Raw genomic sequence first — 24,245 nt, forward strand, 5'->3', positions numbered from 1 at the left:
TGTAGCGCGCGTCCAATGCGCGCTGCGCGTTTCATACAATATACGAATTCAAACAAAAAAACCCGAAAGTATTATGAGATATATGAAACTTTTATTGGGCCGGCTTAGCTGTCCACTGACCAGCTAAAACTGGAGCCCACGATGACAGCGAGAAAACATCTTGCATGTCTTGGGCTGGTGGGACTCCTGTTGACTGTCACCGCTCTTGCGTTCCTGATCAGTGTTGACCGTAGAGAAAAGAACTCTCTTCCCGGAGCGGCTGTCCGCGACCGATTCCCGGAACTTCCTGGACGAAACTCGGATGGTAGCGGTAGGCTACATGAAAGCAACATTTCAAATCTTTGTAGTCATTTTTTTCAACACCTGAAGGTATTCCGATATTTTGGTCCTGTACTCAGTGGACCTTTGTGTGTGACATAAAGTGAAGTGAACCATGGAACCATGAGTCCTAATTGTTGAAGTTGTAGAACCTGAAGGATCTAACAAGGCTAGCCTACAGCATTTATTTTATGTTCAGATGTTTGCCTGTGCCTATGAAGACCTGATTTGGAGATCGGTGCACTCAGTGAAACACTGGACAGCAATCCTTACTTTGAGGAAACGCATCCAGTTGAATTAACTCGCCCCAGCCAACAAGTACTAATCAGGCAAACGTAGATTTTTAGTTTAAAACTGAAACCTACAATAAGGGATTTTTATGCAATCTCTAGCCGCCAAAACGAGTAGATATAACAATTGATATCCTGTGTTCTTGGAGAGCAAGCCAACGAAGCCTACTTTCTTGCCTCTACAGGCCGTCGTGTCAGATCCTTCCTACGGGAGCCCCCCCACCCGCAACCAAGGGACGATAACACAAACCCTGACGAACCCAACCCCGAGCTCCTCAAACGAGTCCCCCGGGGGAGGAGCGTGTGGGAGGCGCTATTCCGCCGACGATTCCGTGGACGGGACCGCGGTACGCCGAAAGACTCCGCGCATCTGGCCAAAGACGCGACCAACAGCACGGTTGCTGTACCTCCGAAGGCGAGGCGTAAAAGGTAAGGTTTCAGAAAGATGACGTCGCTAAAGTGGTGCGTGGTTTTCTCCAGGAGTACAGGGAAGCAAATTACATTACAGAAACTGACTGATGAACCATCAGCAGCAGATTGGGGTAGGCCTATGGCATTTCTAAGACATTTTCAACCCGGCCTTCTGATCTCCCTGATTTGCTTTCTGTTTTAGTCATTTTCCTCATTTTGTCAGGAAGAAGCGCTTCCTACCTCTCTAAGACCAATTTAGTTGAACCGTAGATTTTTTCCTCTTCTTGTTTCCGATGGGAGGAGTTTAGGATGTAGTGATCCCACGTTGGCTTTGGAAGACAAAAGGTCTTCAGACCCGGAAGTGAAAGGGACAAAGGATATAATCTGGGCAGACTTTTAAAAAGTTTAAGCTGTAGCAAAAACGACCAACAGTACCTTAAAAACGAATCAGAAATCACAGGCCATTATTCAGTCTGCAAGTCACACACGTATAGAAATTATTCTGGTAAAAAATGATAAAAATGAATTAATCTTTTTCCATTTCAAATATATGTTGAACATTCTGCAGGGCACGCTCCATTCGCCGGGCACTGAAGAAAGGCTTAAAGGGGCGATATGTTTTCAACGGGAAAGTATACGGTTCACCGCCTAAACAAGAACCATCGCAAGTTAACGCCACTTCTAGGCCACCAAGAGTCATCGATTATTGTAAGTATATAAAAACAACTGCAAAGAATGGTCAATATTATTCATAGAGCGCTCTCTCTCTCTCTCTCTCTCTCTCTCTCTCTCTCTCTCTCTCTCTCTCTCTCTCTCTCTCTCTCTCTCTCTCTCTCTCTCTCTCTCTCTCTCTCTCTCTCTCTCTCTCCTCTCTCTCTCTCTCTCTCTCTTATCATTTTATCCCCTCCCCCTTCCCAATTAAGTATAACTAAAATTTGTCCGGTATAGTGAAAGCTGACCTAGATTTGGCCCTGAAGAAGTGAGGCTAACCATTTTTTTTAATGCAAGGCATACCATATTATAAGTGTCGGTTTATTGATGGCTCCGTCTCTTCAAAACCAAAGCTCGCTACACCTGAGGCTCCCTGTACGTAACGGCAGGATATACGGGCAATGCACAATATGCGCCCCCAAGAGTTTGCAACGCGTTTGCCAATCACAACGCGCGAAATCTGTCGATCCATTGCGCGTTTGGAAAGGTTCGACAGATTTGGCGCATCGTGATTGGCCAACGCGTTGCAAACTCTTGGAAGCGCACTTTTAACGCCCATATTGACGACAAATATATATCAGACGTCCCCATGCGCATCGTTGTCTTTTTTTCCCGTATTGGTGTGGTCTACATGTACATGAACAGCCCGCATTCTTTTGCACTGTTTCAATTCCCCCCCCCTCCAGTGGCACATCTCCGCAACCGACCCCTGACCCCCGAGGAAGCGCGGCACCAGCAGCGGCACTACGTGGAAAACGAGCAATACCAGCTGTACGTGGCGCGGAAGAAAGAGGCTAAGGAGAGCCGAGAGAAGCTGAAGGAGATGATCAAGAAACAGAAGGCGAAGAGTAAGGGGGAAAAAAACGAGGCACACGAGAATGAACCCATGCACGCGAAGCTGCGCGAGAAGAATTTGGCATGGAGGGGGCAGGTACTGTCCGCTTGCACCAAAGTTTGTGTGGTCGCTTTTCTGGTTGTGCAGGCCTTGTGCAGCGAGGACTTGGAAACACAGGGTGTCCAGGAACTTCTGGAAGGTTTGCATTGTGAGGTGACAAGTTAGGTTTGTGGTTATACCCCTGGTACACCACGTATGAACTATCTCTTTTTGTGAGTGTTGGTTCTGAATAGAAGGTGTCCAGGTAATTGCAGGCACGGGCATCACTAGACAGGGGTACATGCCATCATGAAATTTGCAGACGGACCGTCGGTATACTTTATGCATGTATGGTATAGTCTGATTCCCCGACCCAACACGTGACACTCCCCATTCCTTCTCCATTCTTGCCGGCAGCACCATGATTTTGCCGACAAAATTAACTGACTAGTGGGGGGAGGGGGAGGGGATGTGACACCCCCCACATTCCTCCCTCCAGCGACGCCCGTGAAGGCAGGTTAGTTGGCACTCTGTGGACTAGCACAGGTCCGTAGACAGTTATTCACGGGGTCAGCGTGTCTGCCGCCAAATGAAGAGGAACGGAAGTCGAGGACTTTCATTTTGGAACTTGCGAACGGTTTTGAGCTAGTCTCAAGACTTGTTAGCCTATACTCAGTGCAAAAGCGAGCACTCACGCGCAATCATGACGTGACAGCAGATCATTTTGTTTCAGCAGAAGTTGAAGGCATTTCAACTCATGCGGATTTCGTTGGAAATGCTTCAAGATGTCAAAGTTCGCTTTCGCGTACGTTCGCCTGAAGTCTGAACCGGCTTTGAAGCGGAGCCGCGTCCATGACAAGAAGACAAGCAAATACCTTGACCTTGAGAGGTGTAATTGTTCCAAGGGACGTATTTACCTGAGCGGCTTTGCTTGTGTAAAAATAAATCAAAATTTAATGCTCTAAGAAACGAGTGTTCATTTGGAGTTGCCCCATTGTTGGTTCCATGTCGCACCCCCAAATCCAACCAACAGAAGGAAAATTACAGTTTTGAATTAAAAACTAATTTTTGTTTAATTCTCCGAGGTCCCTATTTTTAAATTTTAGTATTTAAGTTTCAAGTATTTACTTGATCTTTTTTATACGTTAAAAGAGAAATTGCGAAATTAAATTCAGAAATTTTTGGTCAAAGCCATGCAGTGTTACGAAAGATAAAAATTCTGAGTTTTAGTATTACCTTGTTCCAACTTGATTTGGTTTGTTCTTTGCAGAAAGGCCAAACTTTAAAAGCATCGGGTCTTCGAAATATGCAAAGTTCCTGAAGAGTTTCAAGAAAAAAGGAGGGTTTCCAGTGGGCAAGCCAAAGATGGCGCCGAGACCAGGGCCCTACCGCGCCACCACGTACCATCGGGGGGCCAGCCGGAAGACGGTGCGAAACCCCTGGGCTTACAAGCCTCGATGGCAGCCGATGGTCGTCTCGAAGAGGCGACGGGTGTTGCCGTTCAGACGCAATAGGACGGGCAGGTAGGCCCTGGAAGCTTGAAACGAGCCTGGACAATTTGAAAGTTCCAACTGAAGCCTTCGAATTCACCGTCTGAAAGTGACGACAAGAGAACACGGCAATAAGTGGGCGGGGTCGCTCCAATGATTGGCAGATAGAGGAGGGGTCATAAGCCCCTTCCCTAAAATAGAGAGTAGTGAAACTGAGCCTAGTCATAATCTTTCCTCATTCTCTCTCCCCGAGAATTTGGTTCTGAAGACAGTGACCACCGTTTGAACCCCTATCCATTTTCTGCTCAGTTTAGTTATATTCAATGGATAGTTCCCATAGCTAGGCTCAGTTTAGCATGGGAAATAATTGCATTAAATTGGCGATACATCACGGTCTGATTAGTTAAGATTATTTCTGTGAAGTCATTCGTTTGTTCGATACTGTAGTTTCGTAGGTTACGAAGTTACAGCTTTTGCTTCCAAACAATTACTGTAGATTTGTGATTATCAACTGTAAACTAGATTCGTTACGAATCCACAGGAATTGTAATTTCGTAACGACGAGGAAGGTTTCCTCATATTCACTCCTCTCCTCGTTTCTATCATACAAAGTGAAAAGGTTGGGCTGCCGTGACACTGATTCTACTGGGCCTCGTAATGGGTACAGTTAAAAATCCATAGAAAATGACGTATAGTTTGTTATCTCTCGTGTTTTCAAGATCAAGATTTTAAAGCAAAATTTTCAACAAGGATTTGAATTTCTCTTCACCCTTCAATAAGAAATAATTTGATGTGTTTTGGCTGCTGTTCTGTGTGTAAATGTTGCCTAGTCCTTTTTTTACAATGTTGGAGTATCGCTTAATTGAATTGACACAAACTCACATCTTCTAGTTGTCCAAGATCACACCGGTCCTGAGGTGACAGATCTGTCAGAATCGCTGTTCCCCGAGTGTACGGTCCAGTATATGTATCAGTTCATTTAAAACGTTCTTGTATAATCTTGATTGAAGTCTGTAAATCGTCTTGTTTTGCTAATGTTTGTAGCGCTATAAGCAATTTTAGGTGGATATGTGCGCTTTACAGAAATTTTTCAATGTTATTATTTAACTCCAAAATTGGCATCGCAATTTGAAGCCAAAGTTGTTCATTCTCCAAATGAAATAGCAGTTTGTAGTGAGGGTGCATTCTTCAAGTAGCACAAATCTACAGTTCCTGGTCCGTTCTCCTGGACAGACTTAGATCAAAGACCTTATCTTATCACACTTACAGCATTTATTGGACTGTACACATTATTCCCAAAGAATACAGCACGTCTACATTTTCAGTAATGAAACTTGGAAAACTAAATAACAAAAACTTGTTGACCCAATCAAGAGGTGTGAAGGGTACGGCTCTCAAATCAACAAAGTTATCAGAACTAAACAACACAAAATATTTATGAAATAGCTACCACGCAAAAGACACTGGGTAAAGTTCCATTAAAAGAAATCTCAACATGTTTTGCAACGCAGGAAGAAATAAAATCATGGAATTGGTACCAAGAGGTAATATGGATAATACTGCAAACAGTTTTTCTTTTGCTGTAATGTATAAGCATACGAGCTTGATTGTCAAATGCCTCTTTTAAATAAAAAAGATGTCTCATTTGGGTCCATATTTCATGGGAGTGCCGAGCGTTTTTAAATAGCCTTTCACACAATGTGTTTTCGCAGTGTTTCCCCAATGCCCAATGTCACTGTTTGGGTATATTGTACGGATGGACAGAGTGCGCAAAAAGTCCACTCTTGATCGGAAACAGGACCTGTTTGTCCAAAGATGTACACATTTCCAATTAGTGTTGAAAAGGACGGGCTTTCATTTGGTACACACATGTAGTGTGTTACAATTACATGAGATTTGTTCTAATTAAACTTTGAGAAATGCACTTTTGTCTTTGTGTGCTGTCGGCCAGCCGCAGAGTATGCCAAATATACTGCATTGCAAAAAGTTGTCTTAACCTGGGACGGAGAAAAACGACAGATGTGTGGGTGCGCTGTGTCTGTGCCATCTTGAAACAGCAAAGGAAAAACTCATGAAGTAACCCTCATATCTTCCCGACGCAAAGTACATCGTGAAAATAGTCTGCGGTACCCGGCCCGCTGCTGCATTCTGACTTTAACCAGCCGGCCGACACCGGCAAGCTCGGTGGTTGAATGGTTAAACCATCTGCACTAGTAAGCAGGAGGTCCTGGGTTCGAGTCCCACCTGACTAGCTTGTGGACTTTTTCGCAAGCTCTCGGACAAGCACTGAATATAACTGTACATGTAGAATATTTAAAAGCATAATACGTCAGGTATCAGGGCAAAACCCGTAATTAAAATTGACATCTCCCCGAAGCGAAATACATCTTTAAAACTCGTGAAAGTTACTAAGTTATTATGACTGACTAATACATTCTTTTAGCCCTTTGGGCAAAATTTGTCGACAAACGCAGTGCCATCTCCGATCTTGCAGTTTCTGATGTCCTCTCATATATAAATGTATAAAGGGAAGCGATGATTCTGTATGTAAAAATGACGCGTTCCAACTTAACGTTATTTTCACCTCTGGGAAAAAAATGGAAAAATCTGGGAACCAGTTCAATTCAACCGTTTCACAATAGTGCGCCTCCAAGAGTTTGCAACGCGTTGTCCAATCACAATGCGCGTTTAGAAAGGTTTGACAAATTTCGTATTCAGCAATTGTGGGCTTGGAAATTTTTAGCCCAATGAAAATACTCTCATAGTTAGTCAGGCTTCTTTGCTTACTAGCGTCCCAATCAAATCGGTCCCCACGGCGTAATATAAACATTATAATAATACACGTTATAAATACTGGAAAAAAACTGAACACTTCTGCATGACAACATTACTTATTAAGAACACTGGACGGAAATTTGTCAATAAGGCGGCTATAGAGCCGCAAGAGTTGTTAGAATCAGGACGACTTAAAGAAAAGAATTAATTTTTAATACTATTTACAACTTCAAGATTTAATTAAATAATGCTTTATATTAGCGTATAGTCCAAATGAGGAAATTCGTTCGTAAAAATATTTACACTTTGGTTCTGCTGAGGAAGCTGCTGGTTTTGTTTGTTGAACTGGCGTATTTAGAGCCGTAGTTGTACAGGATACTCAAAATAAATTGTAGCTAATAAATAATTATGTGACTGTTGCGATCAGTCCCACAAAAAATGAGAAATGTATGTCGATTTTCATTAATTTCAACCTCAACAGGTGCAAGCAGAAGAATCCCGCCCGACCGGCTTAAAACTATCTCTAAGCTGTGGCGACTTCAGATTTAGTTTTGCTGGTATGATGAAAAAAGTTTGAGTTTGAGGACTAGAGGTGGAGCCGGTTTAGATCATTTTTACAAACGAAGGGGTGTCGTGATGTTGGAGGGTATTGGACAAGTGCTAATCGCGGTCAAAACAATTAACGTTCAACCCAAGGGGTACAAACGAATGTTGCATATATCTTACGGTTTGGCACCACTTTTCTCCTCGCTTCTACATGTATTCTTCATTTCATATGTCGGAGATGGGTCATTCAATTCGTTTTTTTCCACAAGTGTGTACAAGTACATCTTTTTGAGAAGCCTTCACTCCAAGCATGCCAGCATGATGCGTGCGGGAAGATAAAATAAACGTTATTTTTCTGTGTCTCAGAGGATAGGAACGATTTCGTTGGCGGGGCAGCCCCACCGTTCAGGGTCTAACCGAAACTCTTAATTGATAAGAGCCAAGAGGACCGTCTTGTAGTTACCGGAGCAGTCGTCTCGAATCATGTTGCCGAGCGTCTTGCCGAATTTGTTCTTGAAGGCTTCCTTGATCTCCAGCATGTCGGTCTGAAAAACATGAAAGTTAGAGCTCAATAGTTTACGTTGATAGTGCTATGTGACCATGCACAGCACGCTCAAAGACATGTGATTCGTTGTCTCTGGTCACAACGACAAATAAGTTCCATTTGTCATACTGACCAAAAACCAAACAAACGAAAGAAAAGGTATTTTACAAGCCTTTCCATTTATAAGTTCGTGATGCCAACAGATAAAAGACTTTTCCCGACCACTGTCGATACGTTTGGTTCTGTTCATGACGAAAAAAACTAACTCTCGTTTTGTCATGGGGGCGTGAATCCCAAGAAAAAAAGGGGGGGTTATATCCCCCTATCTGACCAGGGGGTAGGGGTTATTGAATCCCCCCACTTTTTTGAGGTGAAAAACAAGTAAGGCGGATTTTGAGTAATTTTCGGATTTACCAACGGCAGAACGAATGCATGAGCCCTCAAAGGGTTAGTGAATACATTTTGTGGGGTGTTCTCCAACTTTACAGAAATATTTGGCTTTAATAATTTATTTGGTTAAATGTGCTGAAAATTAAACCTTTTAAGCATTTCAATTTGTCCATGCCTTCCTGGACAACCGAGGGCGCTGTTCCTGTGATGTCATCTGGGGAGACATGGTTCAGTGCAGAGTTTTTTATGTTCAAATTGTGAGTCCGAGATTTTTACTCGAAGAGGCAGAAAAACTTCAAAATTATGAACCAAAAAATGAAAATGACGTTAACTAAGACACAGGTGTATTTTTGGAGGTTAGCATTGTAAAAGGAAAGCCATCTGGCCGATAAAGAACTTGTTAGGAATTGAAGAAATTGGCACGGGCGTTGTGAACAAGTGTGACGTTATGTGGAAAGCTGAGCTTAGCATTCGAACACACACCAGCGACAACCTACCTGACAGTGGCTGATGACGAGCCGCTGCAGTTGCTCGTCGTCGGTGCCCAGACCGCTCATGCTGCTGTATAATTTGGTGGCGAAATATTCGGCCCTGTCACGCGCAAAGGCCACTAGAAAGACAAAAGAACACTCATTTAGCGCATGTCAAATAGTTCGGGCTCTACCTCGTCCCCAAGGGTACGATCTTGCCGCGCCATGTTGGTTCCCAATGCTTGTGCGATCTTACGGCTGCATCCGAATCTCTTGTCTAGAGCTAGGTCTAGGTCTTCGCTCCATTGGAAATGCGTGGAGACGTGCAAACAATAGACCTAGCCGTAGCTCTAGAAGCCCGTTTCGGACACGGCCCTTAAGTGAAGGAACGCGCACGCAGCCCATGGAGACGAGGTTAGTTAATGAGGCCCTTCCGTTTTCATGGAAACTGCAGTTGACTTAGAGGGGCTGATGGGAATGATGTACACACAAGCTGCATCGCGAGCGACTGTTGATTTCAAAACCGCCTGTTCACGGACCGTGGGACTTTTCAAATTCAGTGGGTTCCAATGTTTTCCGCAGTTTTGTACTCAATAATTGGATGCTCTTTTGACCTTTATGAAGTACAATGTGGCTAACTGTTGCTACATGACATTTTTTCCCCAGCTTACCGAGTTTCTTTAGTCCAAAGAGAATATCTCCCGAGAATTCGTTTTCCAGCGCCTCCTCCATAGTCTTGCCGTAAAGCTACAAAAGGAGACGAAAATGATATTGTTTTATACTGTATCATTTAAAGGTACATCTTTACTTAAATTGTAGATCAAATTATTCTTGTTTTAATGCTATTCCTTTTTTCGTAAAAGGAGATGCATCAATATAAGAAAATGAATTCTAAATTAATTTGCAGTCGGCATTTTGCCCGAACATTGTCTTCACTGCTACCACTGTTGACGTAGAGGACGTCCTGTTACAGTGTCTACTAGGTCGTTGAGATTCTCGACACGCCCTGAAATTGACTGCTGCCATACCCTCTTGTACGAGTCACAGACCGCGCTCAGCTGGTCCCAACTCCTCGAAGTGAAGACGTCTATGAACAGATCGTCCCACGTTCCAATTCTGTCCTCGCCTTCCTAGAAGTTGAAAGAATAGCCAATGTGTAAACAACGAGCGACTTTCCGTGTCACTTCACCGATTGCTGACACGTAGAATGTTACTGATACGGTACGTCTGTTATTTATTGTAGCTTTAATATAATTTCAGTGGGGTTACTTTTTGTTATGGTTTTGCATTAGTTTTTGTAGTTTTTGAAGGGTGTATTTGATTAAAAGGTACTTAGAAAGTACATAGTATAAATGTGACCCATTCTGCGAAAATGAGTCATAAGTCGCAAGAGCCACTTTTTGAGTTTTCATTTGTATTGAAAAGAGCAAATTAAGGCTTTTGTTTTGAAGTATCACTCAGTTTGGCATCCTGATGAAAGTGGATAATCCATGGTGAAAAATGCTGTGGGTTCCTATTGATTTACACTGTGCAAAATTATTCTAAAGGACTTTTTACTCCAAAGTGGCTATGGTGGCTTAAGACTCATTTTCACAGAGTGGGTCACAAATGTTGTTATTAGTATGTGGTAGTCTTGCCCGGATTTCTAAACTTTCATGACTTGAAGTCACCCTTCGACAGTACCGCAGAGTTATGATAAAATGTCAAAGTTTAACCCAAACGCATACCACCTGGAAAATGCATTCGTTGTTCCCTTCAGAAGGAATCTTATACCCATAATGCAGTGGGTTCCATAATGTTATTATTCACAAATCACCTGAAAAAGGGTCTTGGCGTCTGCGTCGGCAAACGACGGCACCAGAACGTGAGGAGCATCCCTGCAGCCCTGACAGAAAAAAGGTCCAATGAAAATGAACAAAATTCAGTGACGTCGAACATGAAGCAGCCAATTACGAGTTGCGTTACATAAAGGAAAGAAAAAAGCCTTCCACATTGAAGGTTATGCCGATATAATGGCAGTACTACTTGCACGTTTGTCGAAACAATTAAATTAAAAAATCAATCAATCAGTCTCATATAAGACAATATTTACTTTGGAAGTGACACAATAATGACTTTTATTCTTCTTGCCCATAATCGTCATCATATCACATCGTTACTTTCACGAAGTGATCCTGAGGAGACTTGATTTAAGGACAGCAAGAGAGAACAGTACCTCCATCAGTTTGAGGCAGAGCTTCTCGAAGTTTCCGCTCGTGTCGCCTTTGATGTCCTCGGCCAAATGTCTCTGGTATCCTGGTGGGAAAATAATCAGGACATTTCTTGCCCTTATACTTTCCATTTTTGTTTGTTTATGTATTCATTCACTGGTTAAACTGCTCATTGGGCAAACTATAATAATTTATTTGGGCAGGTGAGGGGCTAAAGATCTGATCTCATTTTTAGTGATTTCTTCACAAAAAGTATCAGAAACAATATACATGTATGATATTGTAATTACAATCCAACGTTGAAATCGTCTTATGTTTGCTGTTTTTGCGTGGGGCGTGTGAGATGGAAGAAACATGTGGTATAAAGTTGTCGCTGCAAATTCCCTGTCATAAAATGTAACGACTTGTTTTTGTCGTTCTGTTGCCTCTAGGTTGTTTGGCTTACTATTATAGTACTCTGCCTGGATGGCCTGGAGTTCTTCTCTGCTCCGGAAACTAAGGATCTCTATCAGCGCGTCGTCATCCGTCCCAAGACCCTGGAAAAAAATCAAGGAACTCATAGGTTCGGGCGTCCTTCAACTTTTCTTCGATAACTCTATTCTCATATAACTGATTTTTTTTAAGTCGCAATTTGGACATCTTTCTCGCTCAACTGCCGATCCTGGAGGCACAGAACTTGAAGTTTTGTCCACGTCAAATGTCTTATGAATACCGCGTGATAAACCGCATGACGCGCAACTCCACTAAAAAGATGTTTAATGAGATGGGAATAATGACTCACATCCATCGTCTCGTGCAGCAGCCAGGCATCGTACCCAGCAGCCGACTCCATCAGCTTGGCTACCACGCTTTCGTAGTCGCCGCTGATCTCGGCTTTCAAGTCTTTCAGAAGATCCTGAAAAAAGGAGGGAAATACAAAGATTATCAGTTTAAGTTTCTGGAAGTGCCGACAATAAGACATGACAAGGCCGACGTGTGCGAAGAATCGTTGTAACCAACTGTTATAGCCAAAATATTATGCATTTAAGAGCTACCGCCTTGAGCAGAAGTACCCCCTCATCGATTGAAAAGAGCCACATTGGTCGGGAGTTTTCATTTTGCTGGTAGCAACGCGACCGTAACAGGTGCATTTCATAGTCATTCGTGAACTAGCAAAGTTCAGTTCCGACTAAAGGAGCCTCCGTTAGTAGGAAAATTGCGCCCTCTCTTGATCCAGCTCGCCGCTCATAGCCGTGTTCGTTATGGCTCCAAAAGATAGCAGACACCGTTAAGCCAGTTTTTGCAGCAGGCAAGAATGTCGTTGGGTCCATATAACGGTTGAGATGAAGGTGGCTTCATTTTTAATAAGCATCATGGGTAACCCACCTTTCCGTATTTCTTCTGGTACGCCTGCGCAATCAGTTGTCTCTGGCTTCGATCACAAGACGTCAGCACGTCAATCAATAGATTGTCTTGTGTTCCTGAAGGAAAAGAACAAGACTGCATTTGTAATACCATAAGATCATGTTTTGGTTTCCATGTGGGTAAAAACGTTCAAGCAAATTTTAGCTTAATTAAAAGATTATCTTTCCAGATTCGGAGGAAGGGCATTTCGGATCCATTCTTATCAGTTCCTTCTTAGAGATCAGATCGATAACTGAGAAAAGGACGAGATCCATAACTTTCGGTTCTGACACTGAGATTTAGACGACGTTGGCTGGGGATTGAGTTGGTGTGTCCCCACGATCCCATTTCCACTTCCGAATTGCACGCTCCATTGAGCTGAGGAGGGGTATCAAGTTTCCTACTGTGGTCGGAGCCGCAGGCATACCTGCTCCTTGCATGGCGACCTTGAGATTCTCAGCTTCCTTAGAGGCATCGAAGTTAGGCTTAGGCCGGACGGTCCCGTGATAAACGGCCTGCCAACCAGAGAGATCAACATCATGAAAATTTAAATGTCAGGGCATTGAAATTTCAGGAATGAAAATAATTCTACCGGTTCTGGTTCGTGGAAGAACAGATGGACGGCTATCAACGTTTTGATCAGTATAATTTGGTCGCTTTCGGAAGCCCACTGAAGATGACTCTTTCTTCCAAACAGGACATATTTCTGGAGTTATCTGCTTGGCTTCTGCATGGAGCTAATACGGAAGAGATTCGGAGTTCATTTGCAACGAGCGAAAGAGCCATTTTCATCGGACCATGCCTTTCAAGAGGCAAATAACGACATAAACAATCCACTCCCCTTACCGGTGCCCCAAAGGGTGCGTACAACTGCCTCACTACTTGCGTCGGCCCACGTCTACCTATGTCTGTATCAGTGTTCGTCACATTGCCGGTCCGCCCCTTGGGTGGCTTTCCGTTAGCCGCAACTCCAGCCGCCGGTCGCGCCGACGAAGAACCCCCACTACCCATGTTGACTTACTGAGGTTCACACCACACGAAAAGGCAACAGCCTCCGAAAAATAATTCCTCCCTCAGTACCTAAACTGTGACAAAATAAAAGTGGCAATTATTAAAGATTAAATTCATCAAACTTAGATTTGTATTTCACCAGATACATGCAACATTTTACAAATTAAATTGAGTAGATAAGGGAAACGATTGATGATCACGTTCGCTTAACAAGGGTGTATGTGTTTCGAATGGACGAGATAGGGTCAACATTTTGAAGCATCGTTTCTATTCTCAGACCTAGCATTGGTATGGTTGTCAGATGTTTGCTTTGGCAAGCTAACTGGCTTCAGAGCCGTATGTATGCACCCAGGGGCATGACCTCAGAGATTGTGGAAAGGGTTCTGCATCATCTTCGACATCATCGGTGCAAGGTTTAACACTTTTGAACTAGTAGGCCTAATAAATCGTGAAACTTTAGAAATTTACTCACCTGTATCGAGGGAAATCCAATATAAATCTTTACTTAGCTGAGATTGTCTTTGAATATCGCTTGCCTCTGAACACTGACAGTATCTCTCTGTTGGGGCCCAGCAACATTTTCTATTATTTGCAGTTGGGATGCTCCTAAGCCGATGCCCACATGTTTACCGGTTGAATACTCGCGACTGTTTCGTGTCTAAGAGTTTTGTTTTCACTTTACGTGTACATGTACAACAGCTGTCTATTCGGTCAGGGCAAGATGCACACCAACGGATTCACAGCAGTCGTTGGATGGTTACGCTTGAGTGCTCGCATTCACTGCGTCTCGGATTGTGCGCCTGGATACCAGGCAACCACACTCGCGGACAAACAGACACCATGCGAACAACGTCAACTGAGGTACACATCTACTAGACTCGTTTCAAGTTCCCCTTTTTCAGTTTTCAAGAACTCTGTGAAGCGGATGTCCATAATATGAACATTTTGTTATATGTACCATATTTTAAACAGAAAAGATCAGTAAACACACGTCTCATGTTAATTCAATATAAAGTAAACCATCATCTTTATTTTATTTCAGTAATCATAAAATATTATAAACAATTAAATCATTATGGGTTTTTTTGTTAATTCTAACAAAGTACCTGTAATAAAGGTGCTTTCATGTAGCCCAATATTCTGCATCTGAGCTCTACTTTTTGTGCTGCATTAAAAAATGATGGGCAAGAAATCAATTGATAAAAAACATAATTATTTATTCTGGATAGTTTAGTAATATTGGTAATAAACACTTGTCTAATAACTGGAATAAAAATCACTGAACCTTATGTTTGAAATCAATTTGTACAACGATTGTGTGGTTTTATTCTGGTGACCTTGACAAGTGCATGTGATACATGAACAGCACGGCCCACTAAGGACTTTGAAAGTGCACTTGACAAGAAAAGGATTCCTGATCAAGGGTGGATGGGGGCAGGGGAGGAGCAATAGGTACCACTCTCCCCCAAGCTAAGAAGAAAAACATTTTTTTGTAATCCACTCCAAGCGGAACAAAAGAGGGTGCATTTATAACGGAGATCAATGGCGCGTTTGACGCGGAGCACGCTGAGTACACGTAACGAATTTATTCCTTAATGTATGATCTTTGCGTACATGCAGAATGCGTGCAAGAACCTGCATGGAAAACTTACAACCACCTGTCTTTCTTTTACTGATTGGGGGTGAACTTCGACTCGGGGGGGATAGTGAAAGGCACTTCTATTTTTGTCCATTTTATTTCCGTTCCACACAACAGTCCGTAAAAAGCCTGAAAATGTAGACTTACCCCTCAGAAGAGAGTAAAAGGTTACAATAAATTTGACTGTGATGCGCCCTTGTTACGATCAAAAGCAGCGTGCATTAGGCCCTGGTGGAGGGGGTAGGGGTGTTGGTGGAGGGAAGATTAATGGGCTAAGACATTCATTCCCCCCCCCGACACAAAATCAGGGTTTTTTTTAATATTGGATTGGCCTTTCACAATTCCCTTCCTTTGTGACCTACGTAAAAAGCCTCCAAAACTTGGCCACCGCATGTGAGAAATCCCACAAGGAAATCCTCACAATTTTCACCCCCATCCCTCGAAAATGTGTCTCTGGATCTGCTCCAGAATTGGACCACCAAAGTCAGGCGGACACAGAAAACACACATTGCTATCCACTCGAGGTCAATCAGAAGTTTGATAATATGCAAGCAAAAAATATTGAAATATTTACCAGTAATAATTTCTCACAAAGATGACATCAAATTCAACCAAAAATCTGTTCACTTGATTATCAGTCTCGGAGAAAGTGTTTGAAGGATACCAATCTGCCATATTGAACAGCTGCAAAGACTAACTTTGGCTCAATGGTTTAGTCCAAAGACAAGCGAAATTTGTCGCGCTTTTACCCCTGCCAGAGTCAATGCTTGCCAGACTTCTTGGTGAGGAGGGTATCAGCAAAGTCCTGCATCGCCGACCGTTCTGCGTTGATTCTTAGAGTGTGTACCCAGTAATGCAGGCAGCTGCGCTGGGCGTTGGCCAGGGTCTTCTCCACGACTGCCTCGCCGAGGACGAACTTCAGGAAGGGGAACTTGAGATGCTCGTGGCCCAGTTCTCCCAGGGACTTCAGCATCCGCGTTATCCGCAGGTAGTTGTGGGATGACCTGGTGCGGGTCAGAGCAAACAACGATTTACAAGTCGTAAATTCTCATTTACCAGAAAACCAAAGTTAAGCTGCCTGAACACGGGGTGTTTGGCCAGGCCATACCAGGAGTTCGAATCTCTCATCATCTCTCAAACAAGGGGGGGAATTTATGTTTAATTTGACAAATGTTAAAAAAACTTTTTCACACCGTTTAAACGTTTAAATGTGTAAAAACAATTCCACTCTTGCCACGGTGAAATTGAAAACTTTAAACACATCAAATTGTATACAATGTAAATAGTTGACACAAAGTTCCGGTGATGAATTCGTGGTATTCCTTTGAAATGACTGAGCAGTAAAGTGTTCTGAAAATCAGATTACATTTTACAGGCATCGTTTACAATGCCAGATTGTGATAATCGGAACGTCAAACCTCTAAAAGAGGCGGTTCCGTCTAAATGTTCGGGAAAAGTTGTAACGGATTTGGAACTTTTTTTCGTTTTAGCATGTAAACATCCCAGCCTTATCAGCAAATGGAATGTTGTAATTAAATATCAAACTCAAAAGTGAGTAATTCATATCACTCGAATATTCATCTCTTTAGGTCCATCTTAAGCAAACAAGTCTTACCTATAATCGCGGGTGTTGGCGGCCAGTTAAACTCAAAGCTGAAAACAGCCAGCAAAAAGCTGAAGCGTTAAAAGTTCCAGTACTTTTGTACAGACTAGGTGTACCAAAAAGCTAAAACTCAGGGTCAACATCTAAACAAAAGAAGCTGAAATCTGCGGAAAGCTGAATTCTCACACCCCTTTGTAAGTCAACTCACAAGCTATCCAAGTGAACGCTGACAAAAGCATTCTACTGTCACTGTCCATCCTCTGAACAGGACCACAGGAACGATGATTATCTTCAGCCCTGAAATTCTCTTAAGCCAAACAAGTTTGGACTGACCTGTTTAGGTTCTGGAATCTCTCCTTCCAGTTGTCTGCTCGCCCAATCTCTCCGCTTCGTCTGTCTTTGAGACGCATCCCCCAGAAATCGAGCATCAACTCGTAGGATTTGATGACACGCTCGCAACACTTCTTATCTTTACAAATCCTCTGCAGGTGCAATTCAAACCGATAAGTGACTCGAAAATGGAGACAGAAATTGATTGAACCTGCTCAGCTTGTCCCGAGCTGAATGCCCACAAACCTGTGCGCCCTGCAGTGAGTTGCCATCCAAAGACCGTCGTTGCATTCCCAAAACATGTTTTGTTTTGTTCCTGCTTGCAGTGGATTGGACAAATATTGCTCAAGCATCTTGCCTGAGATGAGCATTTTGTTAGAACCAAAAATCACAGCCGAACTTGTCCGGTGTTCCAAGAACAATGTTGTAAATCAGGAATCAGAAATTTTAACGTGTTGTACCTCTGCCTCGTGCAACTGCAGCTCCTGAGACTGCCAGTTCATCCCTTTTTCTCGGATTGGAAACAGCCTGGGGAGGGAAACCACCAGATAATGGACTTCAGAACTTGGAACATTTGGGGTCAAATCAGGGAGCAAGTAGGGAAAGGAACACACAAGACATCATTCTACTTTTTCCTTCCCAATTCCTTTGTTTTGAGTATGTGCTAAAAAGTGAGACACTGTGGAAAATTGCGCCCTCTCTTGGTCCAGCCCGGGGCTCATGAGCCCCGGGCTGGACCAAGAGAGGGCGCAATTTTCCTGGCAATGGCAGAGCTGTTTATAGAGAGAGTTGCGACATGGGTGTCTCTATTCTTGGAACCAAAATGGTGGATTATGCATCAGCGCATTAGCACACAATAGCTGCTGGCAGTACGGCACACATCACGAACAGCCATTTTGGTTCCAAAGTCTGAAGTTTGCATTGCTATCTCTATACGGCTCTGAGTAACAGGTTCATGCTGGTTGTATGCCAGCTTCACTGCCTTCACAACAGTTCTCAAAATGATCCTATCATGTGGAAAACAAAATCTGCAATCCAGGAAGACATTTGCGTGGCATTTCTCCTTAAACAAAATGAATGCCTGGGAGAAAATGCAAAACCGGAAGGGGAATTGCTAGCTCACCACTGGATGTAACCATGGTGTTCTTCTAGAAGACTGTAGTCTCCAAACCAGTGTTCATGCATTACATCAATATATGTACCTGCCCCAAAAAGAAGGAAAATTGGTGTCAAGCGCTGAATTATAAAGAAGTCAGCAGAATCAAAGCTTGATGCTTTTGGAAAAACTTGTGCTGATAATTGACTTCCGACGGGCAGTCTAAAAAGAATACAAAACGAAGTGCTTTTTAAAACTTAGTCTCAGAACCATGTTGTTCCTTTTTTGGACCCAATGCTACCGAGCCAATTTAAAGTGACCATTACACTCTACTGAGTACAGGCACCTTTTTTTTCAAACTTGTATTGATCTTCTCTGAGAAATAGACAATTCAAGAAATCTGACAATTTTACGGCATAAGCACGTACCCCGTGGCTTGGATGGAATCTTGTTGCTGTAGAACTCCCAATTGTCCTTCAGATTCTTGTCGTCCTTTTTATTCTGATGACAGAATTGAAAACTTAAAAATAAATTAAAAATGAAATGAAAATTATGCAGGCTTACTACTAACTAGTGCCAGGAGAATGAGTTGCTTCCAAATCTAGTTTTCAAGCTCAAAAACAATCAAACATCGGATTTCTACAGTCTCTGTTCCCACTTTCTGAAGTCAAGAACTCAGCTGTGACTGTTTGAAGGATAGCTGCAATCCATCTGTTTTAACACAAATCTTTAAAATGCGCCACTGTGTCTCAGTTAACCTTATTTTCAACTTCTGTTTCTCTAGAGGGCATGCCTTTTTGGTTTTTATGCTAATAACTATTTTCATATTCATAAGGGAAACTGTGATGTCATTCTAGGCTAACTGTTGCATTGGTTTGTACACAAAAAGGTCTGACATTTTTTTTGGTTGATTTTGTGTGGCTAAATTTTCTCTTCTTTGCTGATTTGTTGTTGTTCGTGTGCGTTATTTGCGTGTGCAAATAACAGGCATTAATTCCTTGGCTGTGCTATGCACCCAACTGCTTTAAGGCACTCCATTAATTCTTTCATGAAATGCGGTCCCCCTCAACAAAACTGCAAATGTCTCGGCCTACTTACAGGATAGCGGTTCCGGTAAGCCTCCGTGTCACGTGCACTCCAGGCTGACGGAGAGGAGGCTCTGGCTGGTTGCCTTTTCGGTGAACTGCGAATGCCTCCCTGAGTTGAGAATGCAAAACGTTGCACGGAATTTGAGAATTCAAAGCACATGCCTCAAATCAACCCCCGCACACGAGGAACTTGAGTCTTGAGAGAACCCACACAAACTCTTCAAATACACAACCCTCCGAAAAAAAAAAATTTGCTCCTGGATCAGTAGTTGTGGACAGCTTATGATGTGAGCTGCGATACCCCGGTGTGGATATGCTCAGCTAACAAGAACCGGCCAATTAAATGTACCTGTACATGTATGCGCAAACTTAACGTTCTTTTATTACAGCTCGTCGATGGGTTTCTTGATTGTCTCCTTTTCCTCTAGCTACCAATGACTCCGATTCAAATATGCCTCCAAAATTGTGGTCCAGAAAGGAGGTTACCCTTGTGTGGACCTGGCTTAGTCCACAATATGCATTCTGCGGACCTCCTTTGCTCACTGGTCCACACTAGGTATGTAAGGTTGGCAGTGTTACACTCGCCCAAGCTCTGAAAGCTTGATGCGTGCTTGCATGCATTTTAGCAAGAAAGGGGTACCACTGTAGTAAGTTCAGTCGTTAGTGAAGTCAAGAGTCAAGTCCACCCCTGAATCAAAACAGCGGTAGCCACTTGTGGGGGCCACCGATTTTCAGACCAATTGCTGTGTGGAAAGCTGGGAGTACTCACCAACCAAGAAGTCCGACTTTTTCTAGGTGTCTGTGGTTGTGTGTCTGCTGATGAGGTATCACTCTCTGAGTCGCTGATGGAATGGACATTCTTCAAATCTTCGCTTTTGACCTTTGACCCTCCAGGTTTCCCAGAGTCACTTGAGAGGGCTGCCTGGTCTCGATCGTTTGTCTGTGACTTGGCCGCGCCCTGCTGCGATTTTGTCTTGGTTGCTTTTTCATCAAACCACGTTCCCTTTGCCTCCCCTCTAGATGCGCCCGATTTCTGCCCATTCTCAGCTGAGTCTATCTCTGAAACGTTTGTTGAGTGGGACTGCCGAGATTTTCCTCTCCTTGGAGAGGAAGGCAGACTCGAAGATGCGGAACCGGTCGAAATTGTTCCCCTGATCCCTCCTCTGTCCGCCGTTGCATGAACATGCACATCTTCAGCAGAGCTGAAGAACTTGTGCAGACTGGTTTGTTTCTCGTCGCCGGAGGCGACAAACGACAGCCGATCCTTGACTTTCTTGTTTGCTTTATTATCCCCTGGCATGCTTTGACCGACTGCCCTCTTCCGTTTGGCTCGCCGCATTGCTCTTTTTCGCCCACCCCGTTTTGGCCGACTCCGACGACGGGTACCAGTCACGATCGGTTGATCAGCCTCGCCTAAACAGGATTCTATTACACCGACGCATTTGAAGTACAGAAGTCTGAATGGCAAAAAGAGCAGGTAACAAACAAATTTAATGCTCCTCCAAATGTGTCCAACCACACAGAGGTAACAACTTCCTGACAGCACGATGAATTTTCTGATCAATTCAACAAAGAACAGCATTGTCACAGTTCTGCAATTTTGCCCAATCCTGAATGCCTCAGCAGATGAGCTCCGGTTTCTTGACTGTCTAGTCAGTCTGTTGTAGATGGTTAATGCTAATAGGCCCTAGTGCTTATAAATTCACTGTCTGCACTGTTGCGTTGGGGTTTGAGGCAATCAACTCCTAAATCCAGACGACGCAACTTGTACTTTCAGCACATATACCAAAGACTGAGTGATTTATAAAAGACAGCCTAAGATAATTTCACGCAATCCCGTCACTAGTTACGGCTTAGAAGTACCATAATAGCCAGCCTTCGGCTCAGTCAAATGGTCACCATCATGTATTGGTCTGTGGTACTGAACGATATGCCTACACCATAGCATCACCCAGCCAGTGCCACGGCCCACCACTGACTGACTGTTCACCACTGCACTCATAAAAATATGAAAACGCGTTTGGGAATTTCACATGAAGGCGCGGATTTCCTCATTTTCACCGTTTACAATGAAATCATGTGATTTTTGGAAGTGGGCCTGGTACTTACCGTCTGAGGGGAATTCCCTTTCGTATTTACCTCTCGATCGACCGGTGACTACATACATGCGTGACATGTGTGACATGCCTTTACAAGGCGCAAGGCCTACAATGTACATGTACATGTACTATGTTTTTCAGTATACGAGAAGTCCAGTCAGGGTGCCGCGCCAGCCTACTTCAACTAATTACTTAGACTGGCTCCCGGTCCCTGAATTGTCCATCTGGTCACGGCCACGCGCCACGAGGACGAAGGAAAATGTTTTCTATGTTCCCTTTTCAAGTCGAATCATTATGAGGTTTATTTGGTCCTGTTCCAACTCCAATTGATACAAACAGCGAAACACTTAATCATGCATATGAAGGAGCACCCCCTCACCGGTTGAAAAAATTATGCTGGGATGAGGAGAGTCCAAACAAGCGCCAACTTGTTAGCAGTGACGGCGCTAATGTGATTCATTGGGTACGTTCGAGCGAGCTACTCGTGTTAGCGCTCGAACGGCTAGATGGACTATGACCGACCCGCGGCGGATCAGCGAGGATGCGTTCGCGCGGTTCACTCCTGTGTCACAAGTAGGATGCCGGCATGCGCATTACACTCGGGTCCAGGAGTATACTTACGAAGTATACCCGCCCACACAGCCAGTGGTCTCTGCCCCTCCTATCAGTGCAAATTGTTTTGAGTAGGCCTATATACTTTTTGTTTTACTTCGAATTGGATTTCAGAAATAAATTCTCGGCACGATTCAAGTTGTTCTTTCGCCCAACCGTTTGTGCACTTATGTGTTCTCATTGATGATTTTGTTTTGTTCTGTTTTGGTTTGTTTGCTTGTTTGTTCGTTTTTGCAGTGCTTGTTCGAATATAACATTAAACATGAATATATTTGTGCAAAATGGCCACATATAGCCAGTGCCTTGGCAATGTAGTTCGGACGTGGTCTGAGTAGTGAGCACGTTGCTTCAAATATCTCTCAGTTTCAATCAAGGCCGATTCCAGAACCAATTTTACGGAGGGGGGGAGCCAAACTTGTATTTTTTTATGTTTGGGAGTTTTGTATGTAACCTTTTACGGCCTTTCCAAGGACGCGCAACGTTTTGGGGATTTTTAACACGCTTTGGGAATTAAAGGATGGAAATGAAATAGATCCAAAATCAGACTTTTCCGATTATATACTTTTTTAAAATGGCTTTGTTTTGGGGGGGTCCTTTTGTTCCTCCGGATCTTCCTTTGGTTTTAAGCATTCGAGAAATATTTTTGCCTTGTACCAGATGATGCCACAGCCTGAAACCATCATCGAAACGACCACCATCAGCCAACCCAGATCTTACTTCGGATGTGCTCTATTTGTGACCGTTTGGTGCTGCCTGCCCTTCGGCATTGTGGCGTTGATAAAAGCAAATGAAGTAAGTTGAAGTAAGTTAATTACAGAGCAATAAACCCTCGTGCAGTTTAACAATGTTTTCATTTCGGACCGCCAAACCTCAGAACTAAGTAATCTTACGCTAAATACGGACTACCTTGCAGCCTCTGGAGCAACGAATCTTCAGACTATCAAACTTTCAGACTGTTGCCAGAAAGAGTTCAGATTTATTTACATACCTTATTTCGTTTTGGGCAAATATGGAAAATTTGTGCGCTCAGAAAACTGGATCTTGGGATCATTGAATCTTCCGACTGTCCGACCTTCGGACTATCGCATGAACCTGTCCAAAGATCTGTTTCGGATCGAGGTTTGATCATTAAACTCTCGAATTTCCCACGACATGGGGTTCATTGGTCTAAAATCTAAATAGGGATGGTTAGTTTGGATAGCAATTGCAATTGGATGCATTTTGTCGGAAGGCTACTCAGACCTCCCCAGATATTAGTAATTAGTCTGAAAGTTTAATTAGTTCAATAGTCTGAATATAGAATTATAGTCCAAAGGCTCCAAAACTAAAACAACACTCGCCTGTGTGAAGGTTCAGTATTCCGAATCGATTCTAACATCCGACAGTTCGAATAGATGATAAATTCGATAGAGTCAGAATCGACGATAAGGTTTGTTCAGACTATCGGACCAGGCACGGATGGGGGGGCGTCCGAACTCCCTTGCTCTATACCCAGAAAAGTATTTAAAAAATAAATAAAAATAGGGGAAATAATCGGAAATAATTTAAGTTATAGTGTACCAATTTAAACAATGTATCCCATGTGTAATGTTTCGTCATCGTTTCTGCTTGTCCGCAAAAATGAGACAATTAAAAAAATCTCCAGTCTGACTCCCCCCGAAAAATCAGTCCTTTAGAGATCCGCCAATCTGGACAAATTGAACTTTCCTGTCTTTTGGACTTCTCAACGAACGGGCCCTTCGAACGTTCGAACCCTCCGGACAATCGGACCTTTGAACGTTTGAAACCTTGCGGTAATAGGCCTTCCAGCGAACGACACTTCAGACAAAAGAACTCTTGGACTTGGGGGCTTCATGTCTGTATATGAACTGCCCGTAGATAAGAGTGTACTTCCGAGCCGCTGTCAAATATCCTGACATGGCCTGAGTCAAGTCATGAGCAGATTAACAAACTGGGACAAATAAGGCTGCTCGATTGGCGTCACAGTCGTGTTTTTCCTACAAGTGTCCGCTAACACTATGGTCGGTCGTCGGTGCACATGTAAAGAACAATTCACAGCGTGGTAAAAATCCCTCAGATCACCAGATATAAATACATGTACTACCTAATACCAGGTGAAAATACAACCATTATGTCTGTGCAACTGGGGTGGATAAACTTGTTGGATTTAACGCTCGAAACAGTAGGCACGTCCCGTCGAAAAACGAACAGTTAATTAAGTTCTCTCAAGTTGGTTCGTCTTCTTCATAAACAGGTGGGTAACCGTTGGCGAGTGGGAGACGTCGAAGGTGCCGAACGAGCATCGAAGCCGGCCAAGCTGTAGGCTATGTCGAGGCGAGCTTCGCTCTTGGGATT

The 24,245-nt window shown here is 43.4% G+C and overlaps 3 protein-coding genes across 6 annotated transcripts; 1 reads left to right on the top strand and 2 right to left on the bottom strand.

Annotated features, from left to right (window-relative positions):
• The first annotated feature begins 47 nt into the window (after window positions 1-47).
• Window positions 48-5,750, top strand: LOC110982413 (uncharacterized). Its single transcript, XM_022240785.2, has 5 exons — window positions 48-310; window positions 794-1,037; window positions 1,588-1,727; window positions 2,417-2,578; window positions 3,875-5,750. Exons 1-5 carry the CDS (start codon window positions 142-144, stop codon window positions 4,129-4,131), a joined length of 972 nt encoding a protein of 323 aa, XP_022096477.2. The 5' UTR covers window positions 48-141; the 3' UTR covers window positions 4,132-5,750.
• Window positions 5,344-14,059, bottom strand: LOC110982411 (annexin-B12-like). Of its 2 annotated transcripts, none has more exons than XM_087130900.1 (12): window positions 13,896-14,059; window positions 13,259-13,492; window positions 12,840-12,927; window positions 12,395-12,489; window positions 11,811-11,924; window positions 11,475-11,565; window positions 11,035-11,114; window positions 10,636-10,704; window positions 9,848-9,949; window positions 9,491-9,566; window positions 8,847-8,959; window positions 5,344-7,960 (listed from the first exon to the last, which is right to left on the bottom strand). In XM_087130900.1, exons 2-12 carry the CDS (start codon window positions 13,421-13,423, stop codon window positions 7,841-7,843), a joined length of 1,113 nt encoding a protein of 370 aa, XP_086987026.1. In that variant the 5' UTR covers window positions 13,424-13,492; window positions 13,896-14,059; the 3' UTR covers window positions 5,344-7,840. The 2 variants fall into 2 exon arrangements, with proteins under 2 accessions (XP_086987026.1, XP_022096476.2); XM_022240784.2 differs by having other exon boundaries at window positions 13,259-13,497; window positions 13,896-14,058.
• Window positions 14,060-14,417: 358 nt separating this feature from the next.
• Window positions 14,418-21,672, bottom strand: LOC110982410 (uncharacterized). 3 transcript variants are annotated; one of them, XM_022240782.2, is made up of 8 exons: window positions 21,289-21,672; window positions 19,949-20,636; window positions 19,190-19,288; window positions 18,520-18,592; window positions 18,119-18,197; window positions 17,457-17,523; window positions 16,999-17,147; window positions 14,418-16,066 (listed from the first exon to the last, which is right to left on the bottom strand). In XM_022240782.2, the coding sequence occupies exons 2-8, from the start codon at window positions 20,516-20,518 to the stop codon at window positions 15,823-15,825; spliced, it is 1,281 nt and encodes a 426-aa protein (XP_022096474.2). In that variant the 5' UTR covers window positions 20,519-20,636; window positions 21,289-21,672; the 3' UTR covers window positions 14,418-15,822. The 3 variants fall into 3 exon arrangements, with proteins under 3 accessions (XP_022096474.2, XP_022096475.2, XP_086987021.1); XM_022240783.2 differs by lacking the exon at window positions 21,289-21,672 and adding an exon at window positions 21,043-21,282; XM_087130895.1 differs by lacking the exon at window positions 21,289-21,672 and having other exon boundaries at window positions 19,949-21,282.
• Between the last annotated feature and the right edge of the window lie 2,573 nt (window positions 21,673-24,245).

This window comes from Acanthaster planci, linkage group LG21, assembly GCF_054643075.1.
Source record: "Acanthaster planci isolate LZ-2023a linkage group LG21, COTS_SCS, whole genome shotgun sequence".
NCBI lineage: Eukaryota > Metazoa > Echinodermata > Asteroidea > Valvatida > Acanthasteridae > Acanthaster > Acanthaster planci.